Raw genomic sequence first — 19,009 nt, 5'->3', positions numbered from 1 at the left:
GGCAGTGGGTTGAGATCCTGGGGAGTCAGGTTCAATTCCCTCTGCAGTTCCGTGTGACCCTGGGCAAGTCACTTAGCCCTCCATTGCCCTCAGATACAATATACTACTTAGATTGTGAGCCCATCATGGACAGTATAAGTACCTGTACAATTGTATGAAAACCTCCTCGACTTGAGGCAGTACATCACATTAATAAAAGCAATAAAAAAAAATACCATAATCTTCGAGAAGGTTCTCAGAACTATCATGAACTCGAAGGGCATTTCCCTGAACTGGAAGTGATAACCCAGAATCACAAACCTAAAGTACCTCTACTGAGGAGGCCAAATGGGAATATGAAAATACGCCTCTGTCAAATCCAGAGCTGTAAGATATTTCCCTCGCTGAATCAAGGCTATGGCTGAGCGCAGGGTCTCCATATGAAAGTGTGACACACTGAGACAGCAATTCAGACTCTTGAGGTCTAGCACTGGACAAAAGGTACCCTCAAGCCAGTAATGCCTCCTACACCCCTTCACACATTAGCACAGATGCTTGTCCAACAGTGAAAGCACGGCTTCCAGGATTGGCTGGACCATCGGGTCTACAGAGTTTACAAGAAAAAGACCATCAAGGTCAGGTCCAAAGCATGCCAAGCACCAGTATGGTGTACTGGTGCACAATTTGTTCTTGGCACACTGGGTACACTTTTTAAAACCCCTGGGTTTTTTTTTTGGACATGTTGAGGAAGATAACTGAAGTGAAATCAAACAGCTAAAAGGTGAAGAAAAAATAAATAAAAAATTAAGAACGTTCCAAATGGAGCACTCAGGCCTAAGCGGCAACGAGCCATAGGAAAAAAAAAATTTTGGAAACTTAAAAGGGCTGAAAAAACACCAAGGAGACTAAAAGGAAAAATAGGGAATACTGTTCCCAAGCAGCAATCACACAAAGAAGAGACAACGGCTACCAAAAAAAAAAAATCTTGAAGAGGCACAAACTATAAAAAAAACTATTAAAAGAGACTGGCGAGCAACTTCTCTGCTCCACAGGAAAAAAACAGATTGCCCGATCCTGTGCAGCAACTGCAGGTGGGAAGGTGTGTATGTTTGACGGGTTGGACTTCTAAAGGCTTCTGGAAAAGCTGGGAAATTTCTTCATCGGATGATGTCACCCATACATGTGAATAGGCTATCCTCCCTGTCCTTGGAGAAAACCTTTTATATTTGACTGCAGACCAAGAAGGTTTAGAAATACATCTTGCAAGTTGTATTAACATAATCCTCTTAATTTTATATATATTCTACAAGCTCAAATTCTCTCAGAACTGCATATCCTTCTGTTACTGCTCCTCATAAACATTTGCATAAACCAGTTACACAGGGCTAGGTTTCATGAAAAGGAAGAGAAGCTTCATTTCCACTATTCCTTCCATATTTTTCCCTCGTCCCCATGCTGACCTGCTGCCTGAAAAGAGATGTGTACTCCTGTGACCCATCCTCTGTGTGTGGGTTGGGCATCAAACAGTAATTCCGAAGACATGTCCGCCAGTTTCTTGATCTCTCACCAGAGCAGTGGTGGTTATTCTGCAGGATGCGTATGCTTAGGAAAGCTGTATAGTAATTCTTGAACACAATTTCTTGTACCTGAAGAACAGACCAACTGATCAGCTTGTAAGGAATATTTTTATTTCCACTGATTCCGGTCAGACCTCCTACTCCACATTCAGCACTAAGTTTATGAGATCAAATGCAAAACAAAAACCTACAGTAAAGAGGAGGACAAAAAAAAAGAACAAATCAGTATGCTAATTAACATTAAAAAAAAGAAGACTAGGGACAAATGCTTCTTCCCTCCCTCCTCCCCCAGAAACATAATGGACAAAAAACAGACAAAGCATTTTTAGCGCATACTAAAAATTAACACATGCTAATGCTAGAGACACCCGTAGGATATGGGTGTCTCTAGCGTTAGTGTGCGCTAAAACTGCTAGCACACCTTCAGCGTGTCTTAGTAAACAGGGCGAAAAGTAATTCATGATCCAACATCCATCCAAGTCCCCCCCCGTTATTCCCTCCCCTTCCCTCATCCCATCAACCACCCCCTCTCATCCCAACTCCCCCTACTACTGACATCCTCAGATCTAAGCTTGAAGGGTAGAGGCGAAATAAACAACTATACCCATCTTTGCAGCTAAAATCAGAATGTAGGAGACTCATTTGGGAAATCCACCCTCCGCTGTCCAATTTGGTAGAAGGCCCAACATACAGGCCTTTTTGTTTTTGAGCCCAGTCCTCCTCCATCCAAAGGTGAACCTCCTCCATCCAAAGATGAACATTTTTCTATAACCATTTCCAGTAACACAAGTGTTCGAAGGACTGTCTCATTCCACACTTTCTCCAACATTGTTCCACAGTCCCATACCCGCTTTCTCTCCTTTTAGCGGGGTCTAGTATGTTCTATGTAAAATTGAAATTGGTGTTGGTTATACTGGATAATAACAGTATATTTATGTGCATAGTGATACACGATCTTTCAATGTTCTTTCCCCAAAATATTCTCCCACTTCTACTCAGATTCTATATGCATAGTTGGGTATAATTGTTGTAATTCCACATACAACCTAGAAAGGAATTTCTTTTTACATGCTGACTTAAATAATACAATTTCTATTTTTAGAATCCCAGCCTTGAAAATATTGATAGGAGACTTTGCTCTCTAAAAGGTCTTGCAAAAAGAAAAACCAGCATCACCCAATTTACAGGCAGATACTCAAAAGGTTGCTGTTAAATACGGCGGCCACTGGTAAACTTACCAATTTGCAAACAGGAACCGATGCACAAAGAGAATAATTGTCAGGCTTTTCCAAAAGCAGGAACTAGGATCGTGAGCCCTTGGACCACTGCCGAGGAGCGGCAGTGGCAGGCAAAACCACCCCACACAGGACTAAGACAGAACTCTGACAGGGACGGCTAGACTTCACCTGCACTTAGCTGCCCTTCCCCAGGAGTTGAGCCCCTGACTGCAGGCGGCCGACAGGACTTACTGGACAGGGCAGGAACTGGAAGCTGCAAGCAGCCATTGAAACAGGGAACAAACACAGACAAACAAGAGACAGAACTGAAAGCTGCAAGCAGCCACTGAAACAGGGAACAAACACTGATAGACAAGTGACAGAGCTGAAAGTTGCAAGCAGCCACTAAAACAGAAACACAGGCAACCAAGAACTAGACAAAGACATACAAACAAGAAACAAGACTGGGAAACAAGCAATACAGAACAAGAAGCTACACAAAGACTAAACTAGAATCAGGCAAGAATTACAGACTATAAACTGGACTAGGCAGAAGTGCACCAGCACCCCAACATACCAGGGCCTTAGGTGATGCAAAGGCAAAGCAGAGAGTTTCCAAATGGCTAATAAGCCCAGCAGCAGCTGAGACACAGATGCAGCAATCACCAGGCAGCTACAGGTGCTGTGCAGGCTCAAACAAGCCAAGCAAGTCTGGCAGGCCGGAAGATCCGGACTGGACTAGGCTGAAGTCTGGAACGGGAAACAGCACACAGACAATCCAATGCAGCCAGCACACAGAGACAGAGACAGAACTAACTCAGGAAGAACAGGCAGGAGCCAGCTCAGAAGCTGACAGCTGGAAATAAAGTGAGTCTGAGAGGGGTCACGGCCACAGACGTGACAATAATATGCAAATGAGATGCACGGAAATTTAACTACCTTTGTGCATCAGCTTCTGAAAAAGCCTAGCACATGTACAGAACAGTTGTTTCCAGGATATAAAGGGGTGGGGGGAGAGCTTCTGCACTCAAGAAACGTGAGTTACGCTGACAGATTTTAGAGACAACAGTCAGATGAATCTGTTGAATCATGAAGATTACCCATATTGTCATTCGAATACAAATTTGAGAGCATTACCCCGTCCAATGTCCATGCAGGGAGTATTGGATTCATTCCCAAGAAGGTAACAGTCAGCAGACAGGGGAGTCATTGGGAAGCAGAGGCTGAAGGGAGAAGGGAACTGGACAGGGGGATCAGCCCCGGAGTTGTCAATGTAGATGAAGAGGGCTCCTCTCCGACAGTTCCTGATCTGCTGTAAAATCTAGCACGTTAAAAGGTAGGTGCTCCTTTCTATGCATCATATGGAATCAATGGTGTGCTGGACCGGCTCACACCGGCTCACAAGAGCCGGTTGTTAAATTTTGTTCCGACTTGCGAGCCGGTTGTTCCTAAGTGCGAGCCGGCTCTCCTTCCTTCCTTCCTCCTCCCTCCCTCCGGATCCGGTCCCTCACCTGGCTGAGTCACCCGGCCTTGTCCAGAATTCTTCAGGGCAGGCAGTCTTGCCTGCCTGCTGCCGGATCGCTCTTTAAAAGTGGCCGCCAAGACTTCCAGGGGTGGCCTTGCGAGACTTCTGCTGAAGTCTTGGAGGCTGCCCTTGTAAGTCTCGGCAGCCATTTTGAAAAGCAATCCAGCAGCGGAGGAGAGCCAGCGCCAGCAGCGGGCAGGCAAGACTGCCTGCCCCGAAGAATTTGCTGAACAACTCTGTGAGGGGGTGGCAGGGGAGAGAAGGGAGTCGCTGGACATGGGTGGCTGTAGGAGGAAGGGCGGCAGGGGAGAGAAGGGAGTCGCTGGATATGGGTGGCTGGAGGAGGAAGGGGCAGGGCAGGGAGAGAAGGGAGTCGCTGGACATGGGTGGCTGGAGGATGGGGGGCAGGGGAGAGAAGAGAGTTGCTGGATATGGGTGGCTGGAGGAGGAAGGGGGCAGGGGAGAGAAGGGCGTCGCTGGACATGGGTGGCTGGAGGAGGAGGAGGGGCAAGGGAAAAAAGGAAGTCGCTGGGCATGGGTGGATGGAGGGGAGGGCAGGGTCGCTGGACATGGGTGGGTGGAGGGCAGGGGAGAGGAGAGGAGGGGAGAGAGAAGAAATGCTGGACATGGATGGAGGGGAAGGAAGAGTGAGGAAGGAGATGAGATGAGGGAAAAGGAAGAGAGGAGAAAAACTGCACATGGATGAAAAAAATAGGCAGAAGCTGGATCCACTGGACAGTCAAGTCTGCGGAGGACCAGAAATGAAGAAGAAAGGAGGAAAGGAAAGAAATAAATGGAAAGGAAGCCCTGGAAACGGAGTTAAGAGGACAGATAGCAGCAGAATCGGATACTGGGCCAGCATGATCAGAAAAAGAGTCACCAGACAACAAAGGTAGAAAAAAATCATTTTATTTTCATTATAATGTTTGGAATATGTTCACTTTGAGAATCAGGTGCTCAACATTAAAAGTTTATATTTATTTATTTATGGCATTTTAATCGCACAGTAAACATGAATTAGATTGGAACCTGGGATCATTTAATTTTTTTTCCTGGAGTAATGCATTGCCACCCCCCCACTCCAAGGCTCTCTCCCCGGCTATAGCCAGCTCTGCAATTGGGGGGGGGGGGGGGCGCAGAGGGGGACCGAGGAGAGAGCCTGTTGTTAAACATTTACCAGCACACCACTGTATGGAATGCTTATTATAATACTAATGAGCTCATTGTAATAAATTTGCAAAGGATTCTCGGTAGCTGCTACGGCAAACGATTAAAGCCACGTAAAACCCCTTTGACAATTAAACACTACATAATGTTTGCTTTAGTCCAGCTACAACCATTTAAAGCAAACATTGCAACCACAGTAAGCTTTGTGCATTGGCCCATTAAACCACAAAGGGCAAAGTACCCCATGGACCATGGCTGGTAATCCTTAAGAAGGCTGTTCAGGTGAGTACAACACCTTGTCATGGCCTCAGGCTCTAAGCAAACTGTCACGGACTCAGGAACAACATGAGCTCGTGGGCTGCTGTCGACAAGCGGCAGCAGCAGGCAAACCCCTCCAAACAGGACTGGACTGCACAAGCAGGAATGGAGCAGACGAAGTGCAGTAAGCACACAGGCTCTACTCAAAACAGGACTGGACTGAACAAATAGGACTGGAGCAGACTAGAAGTGCAATAAGCACACAGGCAGAAACAGACCAGAAGTGCACAGAGCACACAGGCTGTACACTAAGACACAAAACAGGACTGGACTAAGCTAGAAACATAGGCATAGAGCTAAGTAAAGCCAAAAGAGAAAACACTCAAATGGGCCGCAAGGCCAACCTGGAACCGATGCACACAGAGCCCTCTCATGTGGGCCGCAAGGCCAATCGGGAACCCAAACACAACAGCAGAAGGAAGAGGGAACAAGGCAGAGCACTAGGCGAGGCAGAGCTCAAGGCACGTCAGACTAGGCAGAGCTCTAGGCGAGGCAGACTAGGCAGAGCTCTAGGCGAGGCAGACTAGGCAGAGCTCAAGGCTGGGTCACATGGCCACACAAACAAACAACATAACAAACAGAACAAACAGGCAAACCAAGACAGAAGTGCTAGCACTAGCACATTGATAAGATGCAGAACTAAATCTAGCTGAGCCCACAGTTTCTAATAGGCTGGATAAAACCAGCCTTGAACCTGCAACCTTCAGGCTGAAAGGCCAGCCACCCTCCTCAATAAAACTAGTTTGATCTAAACAATACACACACACCAAATGCCACCAGGGGAGCACAGAGGGTGCAGGATTACCATGGAACAGAGAGAAACCTGAGAGGCCTGCACTAGCCTCAAACAAGGTTGCCAAGTGGGCGGTTTTCCCGCCCAATTGGGCGTTTTTCCGCGTTTTTGGGCTGGTTTGGTTTTTTTTCAGTGGTTTTTGTGCAGTTTTTCGGGCTGCTGGGGGCGGGGCTAGTGATGTTTTGGGCGGGGCTAGTGCCGTTTTTGGGCGGGGCCGATGATGGAGGCGGCCCGATGACGGAAGAGGCGGGGTCGATGACGGCGGGGGTGGGGTGTGAACTTTTTCGGCGGGTTTCGGGGCCGAGTACCTGGCAACACTGGCCTCAAAATGTAACATTTCCCACAGAAACATGGAGTCAACAGCCCTAAGCCTGACTAACTAAACAAACTGTACTGCCATGCTCTGAGACAGGGGAAGAGGGAAAGAGTGAAAAACCTAGAGTAGGATCCCTAATCCTGATCCCTTTCTCCCTTCCATTAATGATGTACACACATCCTGAACTTCATTAAGGAGGGTCCAGAAATATTCTTAGTGAAATTCACCAAGTGAAGCACAGGAATCTCTACTAGAAGACTTTCAGATAGTCAGTACTTTCCAAGCTGCAGCTTAAGGCTCTCACTGCCACAGCACAGCTGCAGAGGACTAATGGGTCTCCGACCTCGCCCCTGGAAAGCTGTGGAAGACTCAAAGCTGTGGGAGACCCGAGTACTCCCATCCCATTGGAGTCTGCAAACCTCCCCAGGCCTCCTTTCTTAGAAGCCCTTAAATAACCAATCTGAAGAAACTGGGAGTGATCCACACCAGTTCCCCAGTCACATTTCTGAAAAGTCTACATATAAAACTGCCTGAATTGCAAGCACATCAGGGCCCAGGGGAGCACTGGGGCTTCAGAATTGCCATGTGGAGTGGCAAGAAAGATGGCACCATCACGTGCGCACGCACATCCAAGAAAACAACTGCCCTGCACCCCCCAAAATGAGCTGGGAGGAAAGGAGCACACCGGTCTACGGAGTTGGGCTGTACAGTGGAACTCCAGCACGGGAAACTGCAGCAGCCCAGTGACTCCCACACTGGGAGCCACTTTTGCTCTGCCCACTGGCGCAGATAGGATAGTGAGTACTCACCCTCTCAGGAATCGCTGACACATGCCAAGCCAGTCCTCACACCATTCAGCCGGTACTGCAAGCCGGCATGAGCTTGCTGTGCTGGACAAATCTCAGACTGAGATTTTTTTTTTTTTTTTTAAAGGCAGGAGAGGACGCCGGAGCAAAAGAAACCTCAGACTCATTTTAAAGTCAGGAGAGTGAGAACCACAAACCCCAGTCAGGCAGAGAACAGGGGTTGAAGGGGGAGGAAGGGAGGGACCTGGCACCACCAGGTGTGCACCCAAGTCCCATGACTGGGACACCTCAGACCCCAGCCACTCAACTAGACCCAGGGGACCAGGCCAGGAGCCAATCAATCCAGAGCTGCACAGATATGACCATCCAACACGCCCCGCAGCGCGAAGGTAAAATTTGTATCATACCTGATAATTTTCTTTCCGTTAATCATAGCCGATCAATCCATAGACTGGTGGGTTGTGTCCATCTACCAGCAGGTGGAGATAGAGAGCAATCCTTTTGCCTCCCTATATGTGGTCATGTGCTGCCGGAAACTCCTCAGTATGTCGATATCAAAGCTCCATCCGCAGGACTCAGCACTTAGAGAATTACACCCACAAAGGGACACTGCCCAGCTCACCATCGCCGAAACGGGGGAGGGGAATTCGTCCAGCTCATCCCTGCTCCGCGGGGGAGGGACACCACACCCGCCGATGCGGGGGGATCTGGCTTATCCTGCAACCGCAACCGCGAGAGGAGCTGACTGACCCTAACACCGCCGAAGCGGGAGGGGTACCAAGCTGCCCTACAGCCGCACGAAGCGGGAGGGAGCGCCGGCAGAATTTAGGTCTCAATCTAGCCCTGTAAAACGGAGGGGAGAGGAATGCAGCAGCTCACTGTAACACAAAATCGTCTCAACTCCTGAAGAATCCAATGGAAAAGACTTGAACACAAAGTCCTCCTGAACAGGAACTGAAGACTAAACTTGAACCTGAAATGCAACCAGAATATAAACAGTACATATATCTGGGAGGGGCTATGGATTGATCGGCTATGATTAATGGAAAGAAAATTATCAGGTATGATACATAATTTTACCTTCCATATCATCATGCCGATCAATCCATAGACTGGTGGGATGTACTGAAGCAGAACTCACCCAGGGCGGGACATAGAAATCCCTGACCGCAACACTGAAGCTCCAAACCGGGCCTCCGCCCGAGTAGCCACAGTCAAGTGGTAATGTCTGGAGAAGGTATGAGCCGATGCCCAAGTTGCCGCCCTACAAATCTCTTCCAAGGAGACGGACCCGGCCTCTGCCATCGAGGCCGCCTGTGCTCTAGTGGAGTGAGCCTTCAGCTGGATAGGCGGCACCTTCCCCGCGGCCACATAAGCCGCTGCAATGGTTTCCTTGACCCATCGTGCCACTGTAGGCTTGGCAGCCTGCAGACCCTTATGAGGACCTGCGAACAGCACAAACAGATGATCCGACTTCCGGAAATCATTGGTCACTTCCAAGTATCTGATGATGACTCGTCTCACATCTAGATATTTGAGAGCAGAGTACTCCTCTGGGTAGTCCTCCCTACGAAAGAAGGGTAGACAGAGCTGCTGATTCACATGGAAGCGAGAAACAATCTTGGGCAGGAAGGAAGGCACTGTGCGAATAGACACTCCTGCCTCAGTGAACTGCAGAAAGGGCTCCCGACATGATAGCGCCTGGAGCTCGGAAACTCTTCTGGCTGAAGTGATAGCCACCAAAAAGACTGCTTTCAACGTCAGGTCTTTCAGAGATGCCCTCGACAAGGGTTTACAAGGCGGCTTCTGCAAGGCTCTTAGCACCAGATTGAGATTCCACGCAGGTACCACGGAGTGCAGAGGAGGGCGCAGGTGATTAACTCCCTTGAGAAAGCGTACCACATCTGGCTGCGAGGCCAGGGAAGCCCCCTTCAGGTGACCCCTGAAGCAAGCAAGAGCCGCTACCTGGACCTTAAGGGAACTGAGCGACAGGCCTTTTTCCAGACCTTCTTGCAGGAACGCCAACACTGAAGAAATTGGAGCAGAGAAGGGAGAAAGTGAGCCTGCCTCACACCACGATGCAAAGGTACGCCAAACCCTGGCGTAAGCAGTAGAAGTAGAGCGCTTCCTCGCTCTCAGCATAGTGGCAATGACCTTGTCTGAGAAGCCCTTCTTCCTCAGACGCTGCCGCTCAATAGCCAGGCCGAAAGACCAAAGGGGGAGGGATCCTCCATTACCACAGGACCCTGATGCAACAGGCCCCGCTCTGCTGGCAGCTGCAGAGTGCCGTCCACTGAGAGCCTGATCAAGTCCGCATACCAGGGACGTCTGGGCCAATCCGGACTCACCAGGATTATCTGGCCCAGATGCTTTGCCACCCGGCCTAGCACCCTGCCCAACATGGGCCAAGGCGGGAACACATAGAGAAGCTCCTGTGTCGGCCACTGTTGGAGAAGAGCATCTACTCCCAGAGATCAAGGGTCCCATCCTCTGCTGAAAAAGTGCGGCACTTGGCAATTGGCTGATGACGCCCTCAGATCTAGGCTCGGCTGGCCCCAGCGCTTCGTGATGTCCAAGAAGGCCTGAGCAGTATTCATGACTTCCGCAATGTGGGCCGCCGACAGCTGTTCCAGGTTTGCTTCCGCCCACAGGCATAGCTTCATGGCCTCCTTGGCTAGAGGGGCACTCATGGTACCTCCCTGGCGATTGACATAGGCCATGGCCGTGGCATTGTCCGACCGGACGCGTACTGGCTTCAGCACCAGAACCGGGAGAAACTCCAAAGGCGCCAACCGAATGGCTCTGAGTTCCAGGAGGTTGATAGACCACTTTGCCTCTGCAGGGGACCAGAGCCCCTACGCTGTCCTTCCCAAGTAGTGGGCTCCCCAGCCCGTCAAAGAGGTGTCCGCCGTGACGACAACCCACTCCGGGGTCATAAGAGGCATTCCTACGGACAGCTTGTCTGGCCTCAGCCACCAGCTCAGCGCCTTGCGCAATGCCGGATCCAAGGGAAGGCGCACAGCGTAATCCTCCGAAGCTGGAGTCCATCGCTGCAGCAGAGAGAGCTGTATAGGTCTCATATGGGCCCTGGCCGTCATAGAGCCCAACAGCTGCACATAGTCCCAAGCCCGAAGAGGAGAGGCTGCTAGGAACTTGTCCACCTGAGCCTGAAGCTTGACAATCCGATTGTCTGGCAGGAACACTCTGCCCACTTGGGAGTCGAATCGAACTCCCAGATACTCCAGGGACTGAGTCGGGCGCAGCTGGCTTTTCTCCCAGTTGATGATCCACCCCAGGGAGCTCAAAAGAGCAATCACCCGGTCTGAAGCTCTGCCGCACTCTGCATAAGAGGGGGCTCGGATCAACCAGTCGTCCAGATAAGGATGGACTTGTACTCCTTTCTTGCGTAGGAAGGCTGCGATGACCACCATTACTTTGGAGAAGGTCCGCGGAGCAGTAGCCAACCCGAACGGGAGGGCTCTGAACTGGAAGTGTCGGCTCAGAACTGCAAAACGCAGAAAGCGTTGATGAGGAGGCCAGATGGGAATATGCAAGTAAGCTTCCTTGATGTCCAAGGATGCCAGGAACTCCCCTGCCTTCACTGCTGATATTACAGAGCAGAGAGTCTCCATCCAGAAGTGCCGAACTTACAAGGCCCGATTGACCCCTTTGAGGTCGAGGATAGGCCGGACAGAACCTCCTTTCTCTGGTACCTCAAAGTAAATGGAGTAACGTCCCTTGCCAAGCTGATCTTCTGGCACTGGAACGACCGCACCCAGGCGGATCAGATTGTCCAAAGTCTGCTGCACTGCCACAGCTTTGACTGGAGACTTGCAGGGAGAGTGCACAAACCCGTCTCTTAAGGGTCGGCAGAACTCTAGCTTGTAGCCGTCTCTGATGACTAACAGCACCCAAGCGTCTGAAGTTACCCTGGTCCACTCGCCCAGAAACAAGGATAGGCGTCCTCCAATCTGCTCTGGGCCATGGACCAGCGCCCCGTCATTGGGTACGAGACCCTGGGGGAGGACCGGAGGAGGCACCTCCGGGACGGCGGTCTCTGCTAAAGGAATGCTGCTTGGGGGAGAAGTTCCTTATGAAGGAAAAGGGAGCAGAGGAGCCCGACTTGCCCGGGCAATACCAACGGGCTTCCTGAAACTGTCCTTTGGAGGAACCGGGGCGGGCACCACTGGCCTGAGCCCTGACCTCCGGTAACCTCTTGCCCTTAGACGTGCCGAGATCGGTCACAATCTTGTCCAGCTCGACCCCAAAGAGCAGCTTGCTTTTAAAAGGCAACTTAGCCAGGCGAGACTTAGAGGCGTGGTCAGCAGACCAATGCTTTAGCCAAAGCCACCGCAGTGCAGAGACTGTCTGAGCCATACCTTTAGCCGAGGCTCTCAAGACATCATACAGCAAGTCTGCCAAGTAGGCCAAGCCCGATTCCAGGGCTGGCCAATCAGCCCTCAAGGAAGGATCTGAGGGGGAAGCCCGCTGCACCAGCGTCAGGCACGCCCTGGCCACATAGGAGCCGCAAATTGAGGCCTGCAAACTTAAAGCAGCCGCCTCGAAGGACGACTTTAAAGCCGCCTCCAATCTCCTGTCTTGGGCGTCCTTTAGGGCCGTGCCACCTTCCACCGGCAACGCCGTTTTCTTAGTCACTGCAGTGATTAAAGAATCCACGGTAGGCCCAAGAAAGGCCTCCCGTTCACCTTCAGGCAGAGGATAGAGGCGGGACATAGCCCTAGCCACTTTAAGGCTCGCTTTTGGGAAATCCCAATGAGCCGAAATCAAGGTGTGCATGGCTTCATGCACGTGGAAGGTTCTAGGCGGGTACTTCGTCCCCAGCATAATGGCAGAGCCAACAGAGGGAGAGACGTCTTCCGGAGAGGAAATCTTCAAAATGCTCATGGCCTTCACTAACAGGTTGGGCAAATCCTCTGAGCGAAAGATCCGTGCTGCAGAGGTGTCATCCGCTCCATCCGAGCGGGAATCCGTCTCCTCCAAGGAATCCCCAAAGGACCGTTGGGAGATCTCAGATACGCTGCCCTCATCTACATCAGAGGAGACAGAGTCCTCTAGGGCCTGGAAGTCCACCCGAGGACGTTTGCTTCCGGAGGCCTCAACCCCTTGATCAGAGGGGGGAGCCGGGGCAGCGTTTAGCATAAGAAAGCCTGATGCATCAGCAAAATGAACTCAGGGGAGAACCCCCTAGACTGTGCACTTCTGCCGCCTGGGCCACGGCCCTAGACGCACCCTCAACCAGCGCTCGCAAGATTGGGGGAGAAACATGCTGTGCATCCAAAATGGCATCCGGCGCGAAACTCCGAGAAGGAGCCGCGCGGAAAGAACGGCGCTTAACTTTCGCCGCTTTCTTGCCGTCGCCCGAATCAAGGGCAACCAAGGCATTAACGTCTCCCACCTCGAGGGCGGCCCAAGAAGAAGCCGTCCGAGCAGAGTGGCCGACCAAAATGGGGGGGGGGGGGGGCGAGCAGCGGGGGATGGGCGCTTATGGCGGGGAAAAAAACCGCCGCACCGGAGGAAAAACCAGGACACTGACCAGAATCCAAACTGATGCCCAAAAGCGAGTCAGGCTTTGAAACCCCCGCATCCCCGCTAGACGCACACACGCGGTCCGGGGAGCGAAACTTCGCACCCTCGCCCTCCGACGCCATAAGCCACGTGGAGACCGAACGGGGAACCCCCTGCCCGCTATAAAAGGTAAAATTACCTGCTTCTCGCTCCGAGCTGTAATGAACTGGTGTCCCAATGAGCAGCTGCAATAAACGCTGATATAAACGTTGAAATAAACGCCCTTAAAGGACGATCAAAAAATTTTTTATTTTTTTTTAACGGAGCCAGCGGGAGGGGGGAGAAAAGGAGGGACCTGGCACCACCAGGTTTGCACTTGCTCAAGAAGAGTCCTCAACCCCAGGTACTCAACAAAACCTAAGAATTAGGCTTGGAGACCTAGCCAGAGCTGCTGCTGTGTGTGACCACCACCTGCTGAGATAGAGAACATACTGAGGAGTTTCCGGCAGCACATGACCACATATAGGGAGGCAAAAGGATTGCTCTCTATCTCCACCTGCTGGTAGATGGACACAACCCACCAGTCTATGGATTGATCGGCATGATGATATGGAACACCTTTTGACGGACTCTGACGCCAACATCAGCCCTAAGACTGGCTCCCAGCCTAGCGCTCACATACCTCTGAAGCCTGGAACTGAGGACTGAGAAAACACTGCTTAACCTGTAGGGATCTGTGTTTGTGTCTCTGTAAAGTTGTTTTTTTTTTTAAGAGGCAGGAGAGAAACACTGACAGACGAATCCCTAAGCAGCAGTAGGCTGGTGGGGGGAGACAGGTAGGGACCTGGCACCACCAGATGTAACCCCAACGTGCGCAAAGCACCTCAACCCCAAATCAAGCTCAACAACCCCCCGAGGGAACGGGATAGGAGCCAAATCACTTCAGAGCTGCACAGCATGTCTCTTCACCTGCTAGATAGAAAGAATACTGAAGGTAAGCTGGCTGCACATGCCCTCTTGTTGGTGAACTTCGGTGTTCTCTCTATCTAATCTGCTAGTGGAGGGACATAACCCACAAGTCTCTGGATTGATCTGGGGACGCTATGGAAGCATTGTTGTATACTAAAAATATGGACCAATGACGATTGGAAGTGCAGCTGAAGCAGTGAGATACTGCAGATTTGAAAAACACCATTCTGAAGGTCCTAAAAAAAATTTTTCAAAAAAAAAAAGCTAAAAATGATCAAATACACAATGTTTACAGATGATGATTGATGGGAACCTGGTGCTAGGCTATAGGAATTTCTTTTTTTTTAGCACTGAATTCCTCCTCTTCCTCTTACCTAACCGGCCAACAGTTCTCCAACAGGCCCATAATCTAGCCACACCAGACTAGACCAATTGCACATATGCCCATTATCATCTGCTGGAGACAGGAAAAAAAACTGGTGAGCTTGGGCTGCAAGCAATTAGCATCCATTTCTATTTGCTGGCTGAGTACAATCCATTGGTTTTGCACTGGTCTGGTGAGGACGATGAGGAATTTAGTTTGCTTAGTCTTTGGGCTTTATTATGCATTGGCTTTGGATATTGATTCACTAATATTTTTCTCCCATTCTTTGTCTACAGGAAAAGACCTTGGTAAATCAGGTCTTAATTATAGAAACTACAATTGTATCATTGTAAAACTGAAGAGCTCTATTCCTGAAAAGAGCTGTAGGTTGTGACATCTTTTCTTTGAGGGCCTTTAAAAACATCTCACATCCTGCAACAGTTCCCTTATTGAACGTTTAAGAAAATGGATTTGGAGATTTGAGAGACTGCATTTTTTTTTTTTAGTTCACATTTACTCATTTTTGTGAGGTTAATAGATAACATAGGACCATGATGGCGAACCTATGACACGCGTGTCAGTACTGACACGCTTAGCCATTTTCGGTGACACGCGGCCGCATGTGGCCGCATACAGAGAAGCAGCGGCATTCCCCGGGGCGGATCGCCGATGCGTCCCCCCCCCCCCCCCCAGGTGCAGCGCGACCTCCCCCCCCCGGCGAAATCACCCCCCCCCCGGTGCATGTTTACCCGCTGGGGGGGTGCTGTGTGCGCTCCTATTGGCTCCCTCCGAGTCCTCCGCTTGTTCCCTCCCTGCTGCTCCCTCTGCCCCGGCTCCTGCACGGCCGTTAGGGGATCTTTGACCTCACTTCCGGCCGGCGGAGCAGAGAGCAGCGGAATGCCGTGGGGGACTCATCTCTGGGGGCCCTGTGATCGCCATTACCACATAACCACAGCAACCATCATCCAATCTACTGTTCTGGGGTGTCGTGGATTTCTAATTGACCATCATTGCTGAGATAGGTGAGGGGGAGGCTGGGAGAGGCGAGGGCATGTGCTATGGGTGCCGTTTCCCGCCATTAGAAATAGCGGCAGCCATCTTAATTTACATAAGGTGGTCAGTTAGGCTAGTTAACCCCTAATTGCCTGCAGGGCTAACAGGCTATCTATAATTCTATCTTCTGTCACTGCCCCCCTGATGGAGAACCCAAAAAATAAAAAACCAAGGTTAAGTAAAGGAAGTGGTAGTAGCAGTAGCCGACCCTTTCAAGAGACATGGACCGAGATGTATGGCATTATAGAAAAAAATGGCAGATCATTTTGCGTTCTATGTACTGAAACGGTAGTAAGCAGAACGTGGAACATAAATAGACATTTTGAAACTAATCATTCCCAGCTCTTGAAAAAAAGTGAGGATGAAAGGAAGGAATACATTTCCAGGCAGCTACACTTTTATAAGAGCCAATCTAAGTCCATCCTTAAATTTGTAAAAGGTTCTACAAATTTAACATCTGCAAGTTTGAGCATTGCTCACTCCATAGCTCAGCATGGAAAAGCACTCAGTGAGGGAGAATTTATTAAAGAAACTCTCCTAAGATGTGCACCAGTTCTATTTCATGATATGCAGAATAAAGATGCAATTATTAAGAGAATATCTGAGTTACCAGGAAATTTGGAGTGCCTGGATCCGATTACCAGACACTTTTAGCACCCTGAAAACTATAGCAATGGCTTTACTCACAATTTTTCCCTCTACGTAGTTTTGTGAAACCTTATTCTCAGCGTTAAATAATATCAAAACCAACAAAAGAAACAGATTGAAAGATGAAGTTAGTAGTGCTTGCTTGGGCTTGAAGTGTACAAAATACCAACCTTCAATTGAAGATTTAGCCAATGAAATTCAGCAACAAAAAAGTCACTAATAGGCAGATTAGTTAAAGAATTCCCCCTCCCCCTCACTTATCTTAGTTCACGGCACCCCACACAAGTTAAATAATATCAAGACCAACAAAAGAAACCGACTGACAGATGAACAAAGAAGTCACTAAGCAGGTAAGTTAAATAAATAGGTTTTGGTTTATTAAATACAGTTATATATTACAATTATACATTTTTGTTATTTAAACTATAAATATCGCGAAATTATGGTTTTTTTCTCGAAGTGACACACCACCCGAGTTATGCTCGGTTTTTTGGCGAATTTTGACACACCAAGCTCAAAAGGTTGCCCATCACTGACATAGGAGGTGCTGGGCTATTTGCTTCCAAATCACAGGATGAGCAAAATAAAGAAGTACCCTGAATTGACATGGCTATAGAAAATTTATTTTCATTTTCTTTTCTACAATGAATGAACATAAATAGGTCACAGTGTCTTGCTTCTGCTTGGCAGCTCTGAATATGGCTGCTCCCAGGGATTCAGAAGATTTCATGAACTATTTCAAGAACTTCAGAACTTCTAACAGATACTAACCTGGCCTCATAGCTTGCTAAGAGCTGTACTTATGCAGTACAGCTTTCCTATAGCTATAGAACTAATTTATAATATCCACTGCTCACCACTTACATCAACAGCCTTGGTTTGTGGAAATGTGACATCAATAACAGCTACTCCAGCTCGAGCAAAATCAGTCTTCACATCCCCCACCTGCAGCATGATGGGACCTTTGATGGTGCAAAGCACAGGGTCTCGTGACATTCTGTTCACACCTACAAGAAAATATCTGTATACAGTTAATTTCCTTTTTACCAGACTGGGCCATTTCTGTTAATATTCAGCAAGGTCAAAAGCCTCAAGTCAAAAGATAGAAGGCACTCACGCACATATCAGTGTAGGGCCCTTTTCAAAGTAACTGGGGCATTCTACAGTGTTCAGCCACAACACTAGCTCCGGGAAGCTAATAAAATTCCAGCAGAATCATACATAGTGTCCATATTCCAATAACAGCACCCTAACATGTGCAGCTAGAAACAATGATGCTCATCCACACTGCTCCATACAAAACACACAATTTATTATGTAATGAAACAAAATCTTTCTTCTGATACCTTTCTATTTGAGAAGTTGCACTTTTTGAAACATTCTTTCAGCAATTTTATTCAATTCTCTTTTTTTCACCTTAATAAAAAGCAGTTTAGGCAAGATACAGAAACAGAAGTTGACAAAATTAGATACGTATAAAACGGGTAAACAGTCCCTATGAGCATTAAAAAGAAAAGTCCGCCAGAGGATATAAAATGCAGCATGAATAGTATTTATTTGCGCTGAATTTTCTATCCGCTGGTGGACACTTGTTTTTAATGCTGATAAGGACTGTTGCCCCTTTTATATATTTTTCCATTAAAGTTTTTACACCATAGCTGTCATTCTCTGGTGCTTCTTCTTCTATTGGTAATCAATAGAAATCAAACAAAATAAAACATGGAAAAGAAAATAAGATGATACCTTTTTTATTGGACATAACTTAATACATTTCTTGATTAGCTTTCGAAGATCGCCCTCATCTCCCCTTACGTTCCCACCCGTAACCTCCGCTCACAGGACAAATCCTTCCTCTCAGTACCCTTCTCCACCATCGCCAACTCCAGGCTCCGCCCTTTCTGCCTCGCCTCACCCTATGCTTGGAATAAACTTCCTGAGCCCTTACACCAAGCCCCCTCCCTACCCATCTTCAAATCCTTGCTCAAAGCCCACCTCTTCAATGTTGCCTTCAGCACCTAACCTTTACACCTATTCAGGAAATCTAGACTGCCCCAATTTGACTGCCCCTATTTGATTGTCTGTACATTTGTCCTTTAGATTGTAAGCTCCTTGAGCAGGGACTGTCCTTCTATGTTAAACTGTACAGCGCTGCGTGACCCTAGTAGCGCTTTAGAAATGTTAAGTAGTAGTAGTACCTAATACTTTTTGCAAATAAAACAGAACAGAAGACCTAAGGGAGCTGAAATAGTTCTTGGTAAGCTCACTGTCATTACGTCGGACTCAAACTCTCTCCCAAAGGCCGTTGCTATTCAATTTTTTTATTAGTGGTGTGTGTATGGATTTCTTTCTTTTGGCCTCCTCTAGGAGTAAAAAGCCAGGTATGTAACCTACTCCTGTGGGGTCATAGGCAAATCAGTTTTGTGACGTGACTCAGATCTCTAAGAATTGTCAACAGATACATGAATTCACTCAGGTAGGACCATGGGTTGATTCTGGTGGTTTAAAGGATACTGCTGCAGGAAATATTAAGATGTTAAGAGAAGCCATGGAGCAGGAGTGGCTGGGACTGATCGGAATTAGCGTCAGAGCAATGGAAGAAGGTTCTCATTCTTATCTCTTGATGATGTATGACTGGGGGGGGGGGGAGTTTTTATATATATATATATATATATATATATATACAGTGGTGGAAATAAGTATTTGATCCCTTGCTGATTTTGTAAGTGTGCCCACTGACAAAGACATGAGCAG

General features: G+C 48.6%; 1 protein-coding gene across 5 annotated transcripts in view; it reads right to left on the bottom strand.

Annotated features, from left to right (window-relative positions):
* Positions 1–19,009, bottom strand: part of NICN1 (nicolin 1) — an 89,364-nt gene that overhangs the window by 52,906 nt on the left and 17,449 nt on the right. For 4 of the 5 annotated variants that reach the window (XM_030207508.1, XM_030207507.1, XM_030207506.1 and 1 more), the window contains 2 exons: positions 17,123–17,265; positions 1,440–1,625 (listed from right to left, as the gene is read on the bottom strand). In XM_030207508.1, the coding sequence (XP_030063368.1) occupies positions 1,440–1,625; positions 17,123–17,254 (318 nt within the window). In that variant the 5' untranslated portion in view covers positions 17,255–17,265. The remainder of the gene's footprint in view (positions 1–1,439; positions 1,626–17,122; positions 17,266–19,009) is intronic. The other variant, XM_030207509.1, reaches the window with a different exon arrangement.

The sequence above is a fragment of the Microcaecilia unicolor genome, chromosome 6, assembly GCF_901765095.1.
Source record: "Microcaecilia unicolor chromosome 6, aMicUni1.1, whole genome shotgun sequence".
NCBI classification, from domain to species: Eukaryota; Metazoa; Chordata; class Amphibia; order Gymnophiona; family Siphonopidae; genus Microcaecilia; species Microcaecilia unicolor.
This window is presented reverse-complemented; position numbering and strand designations above follow the sequence as displayed.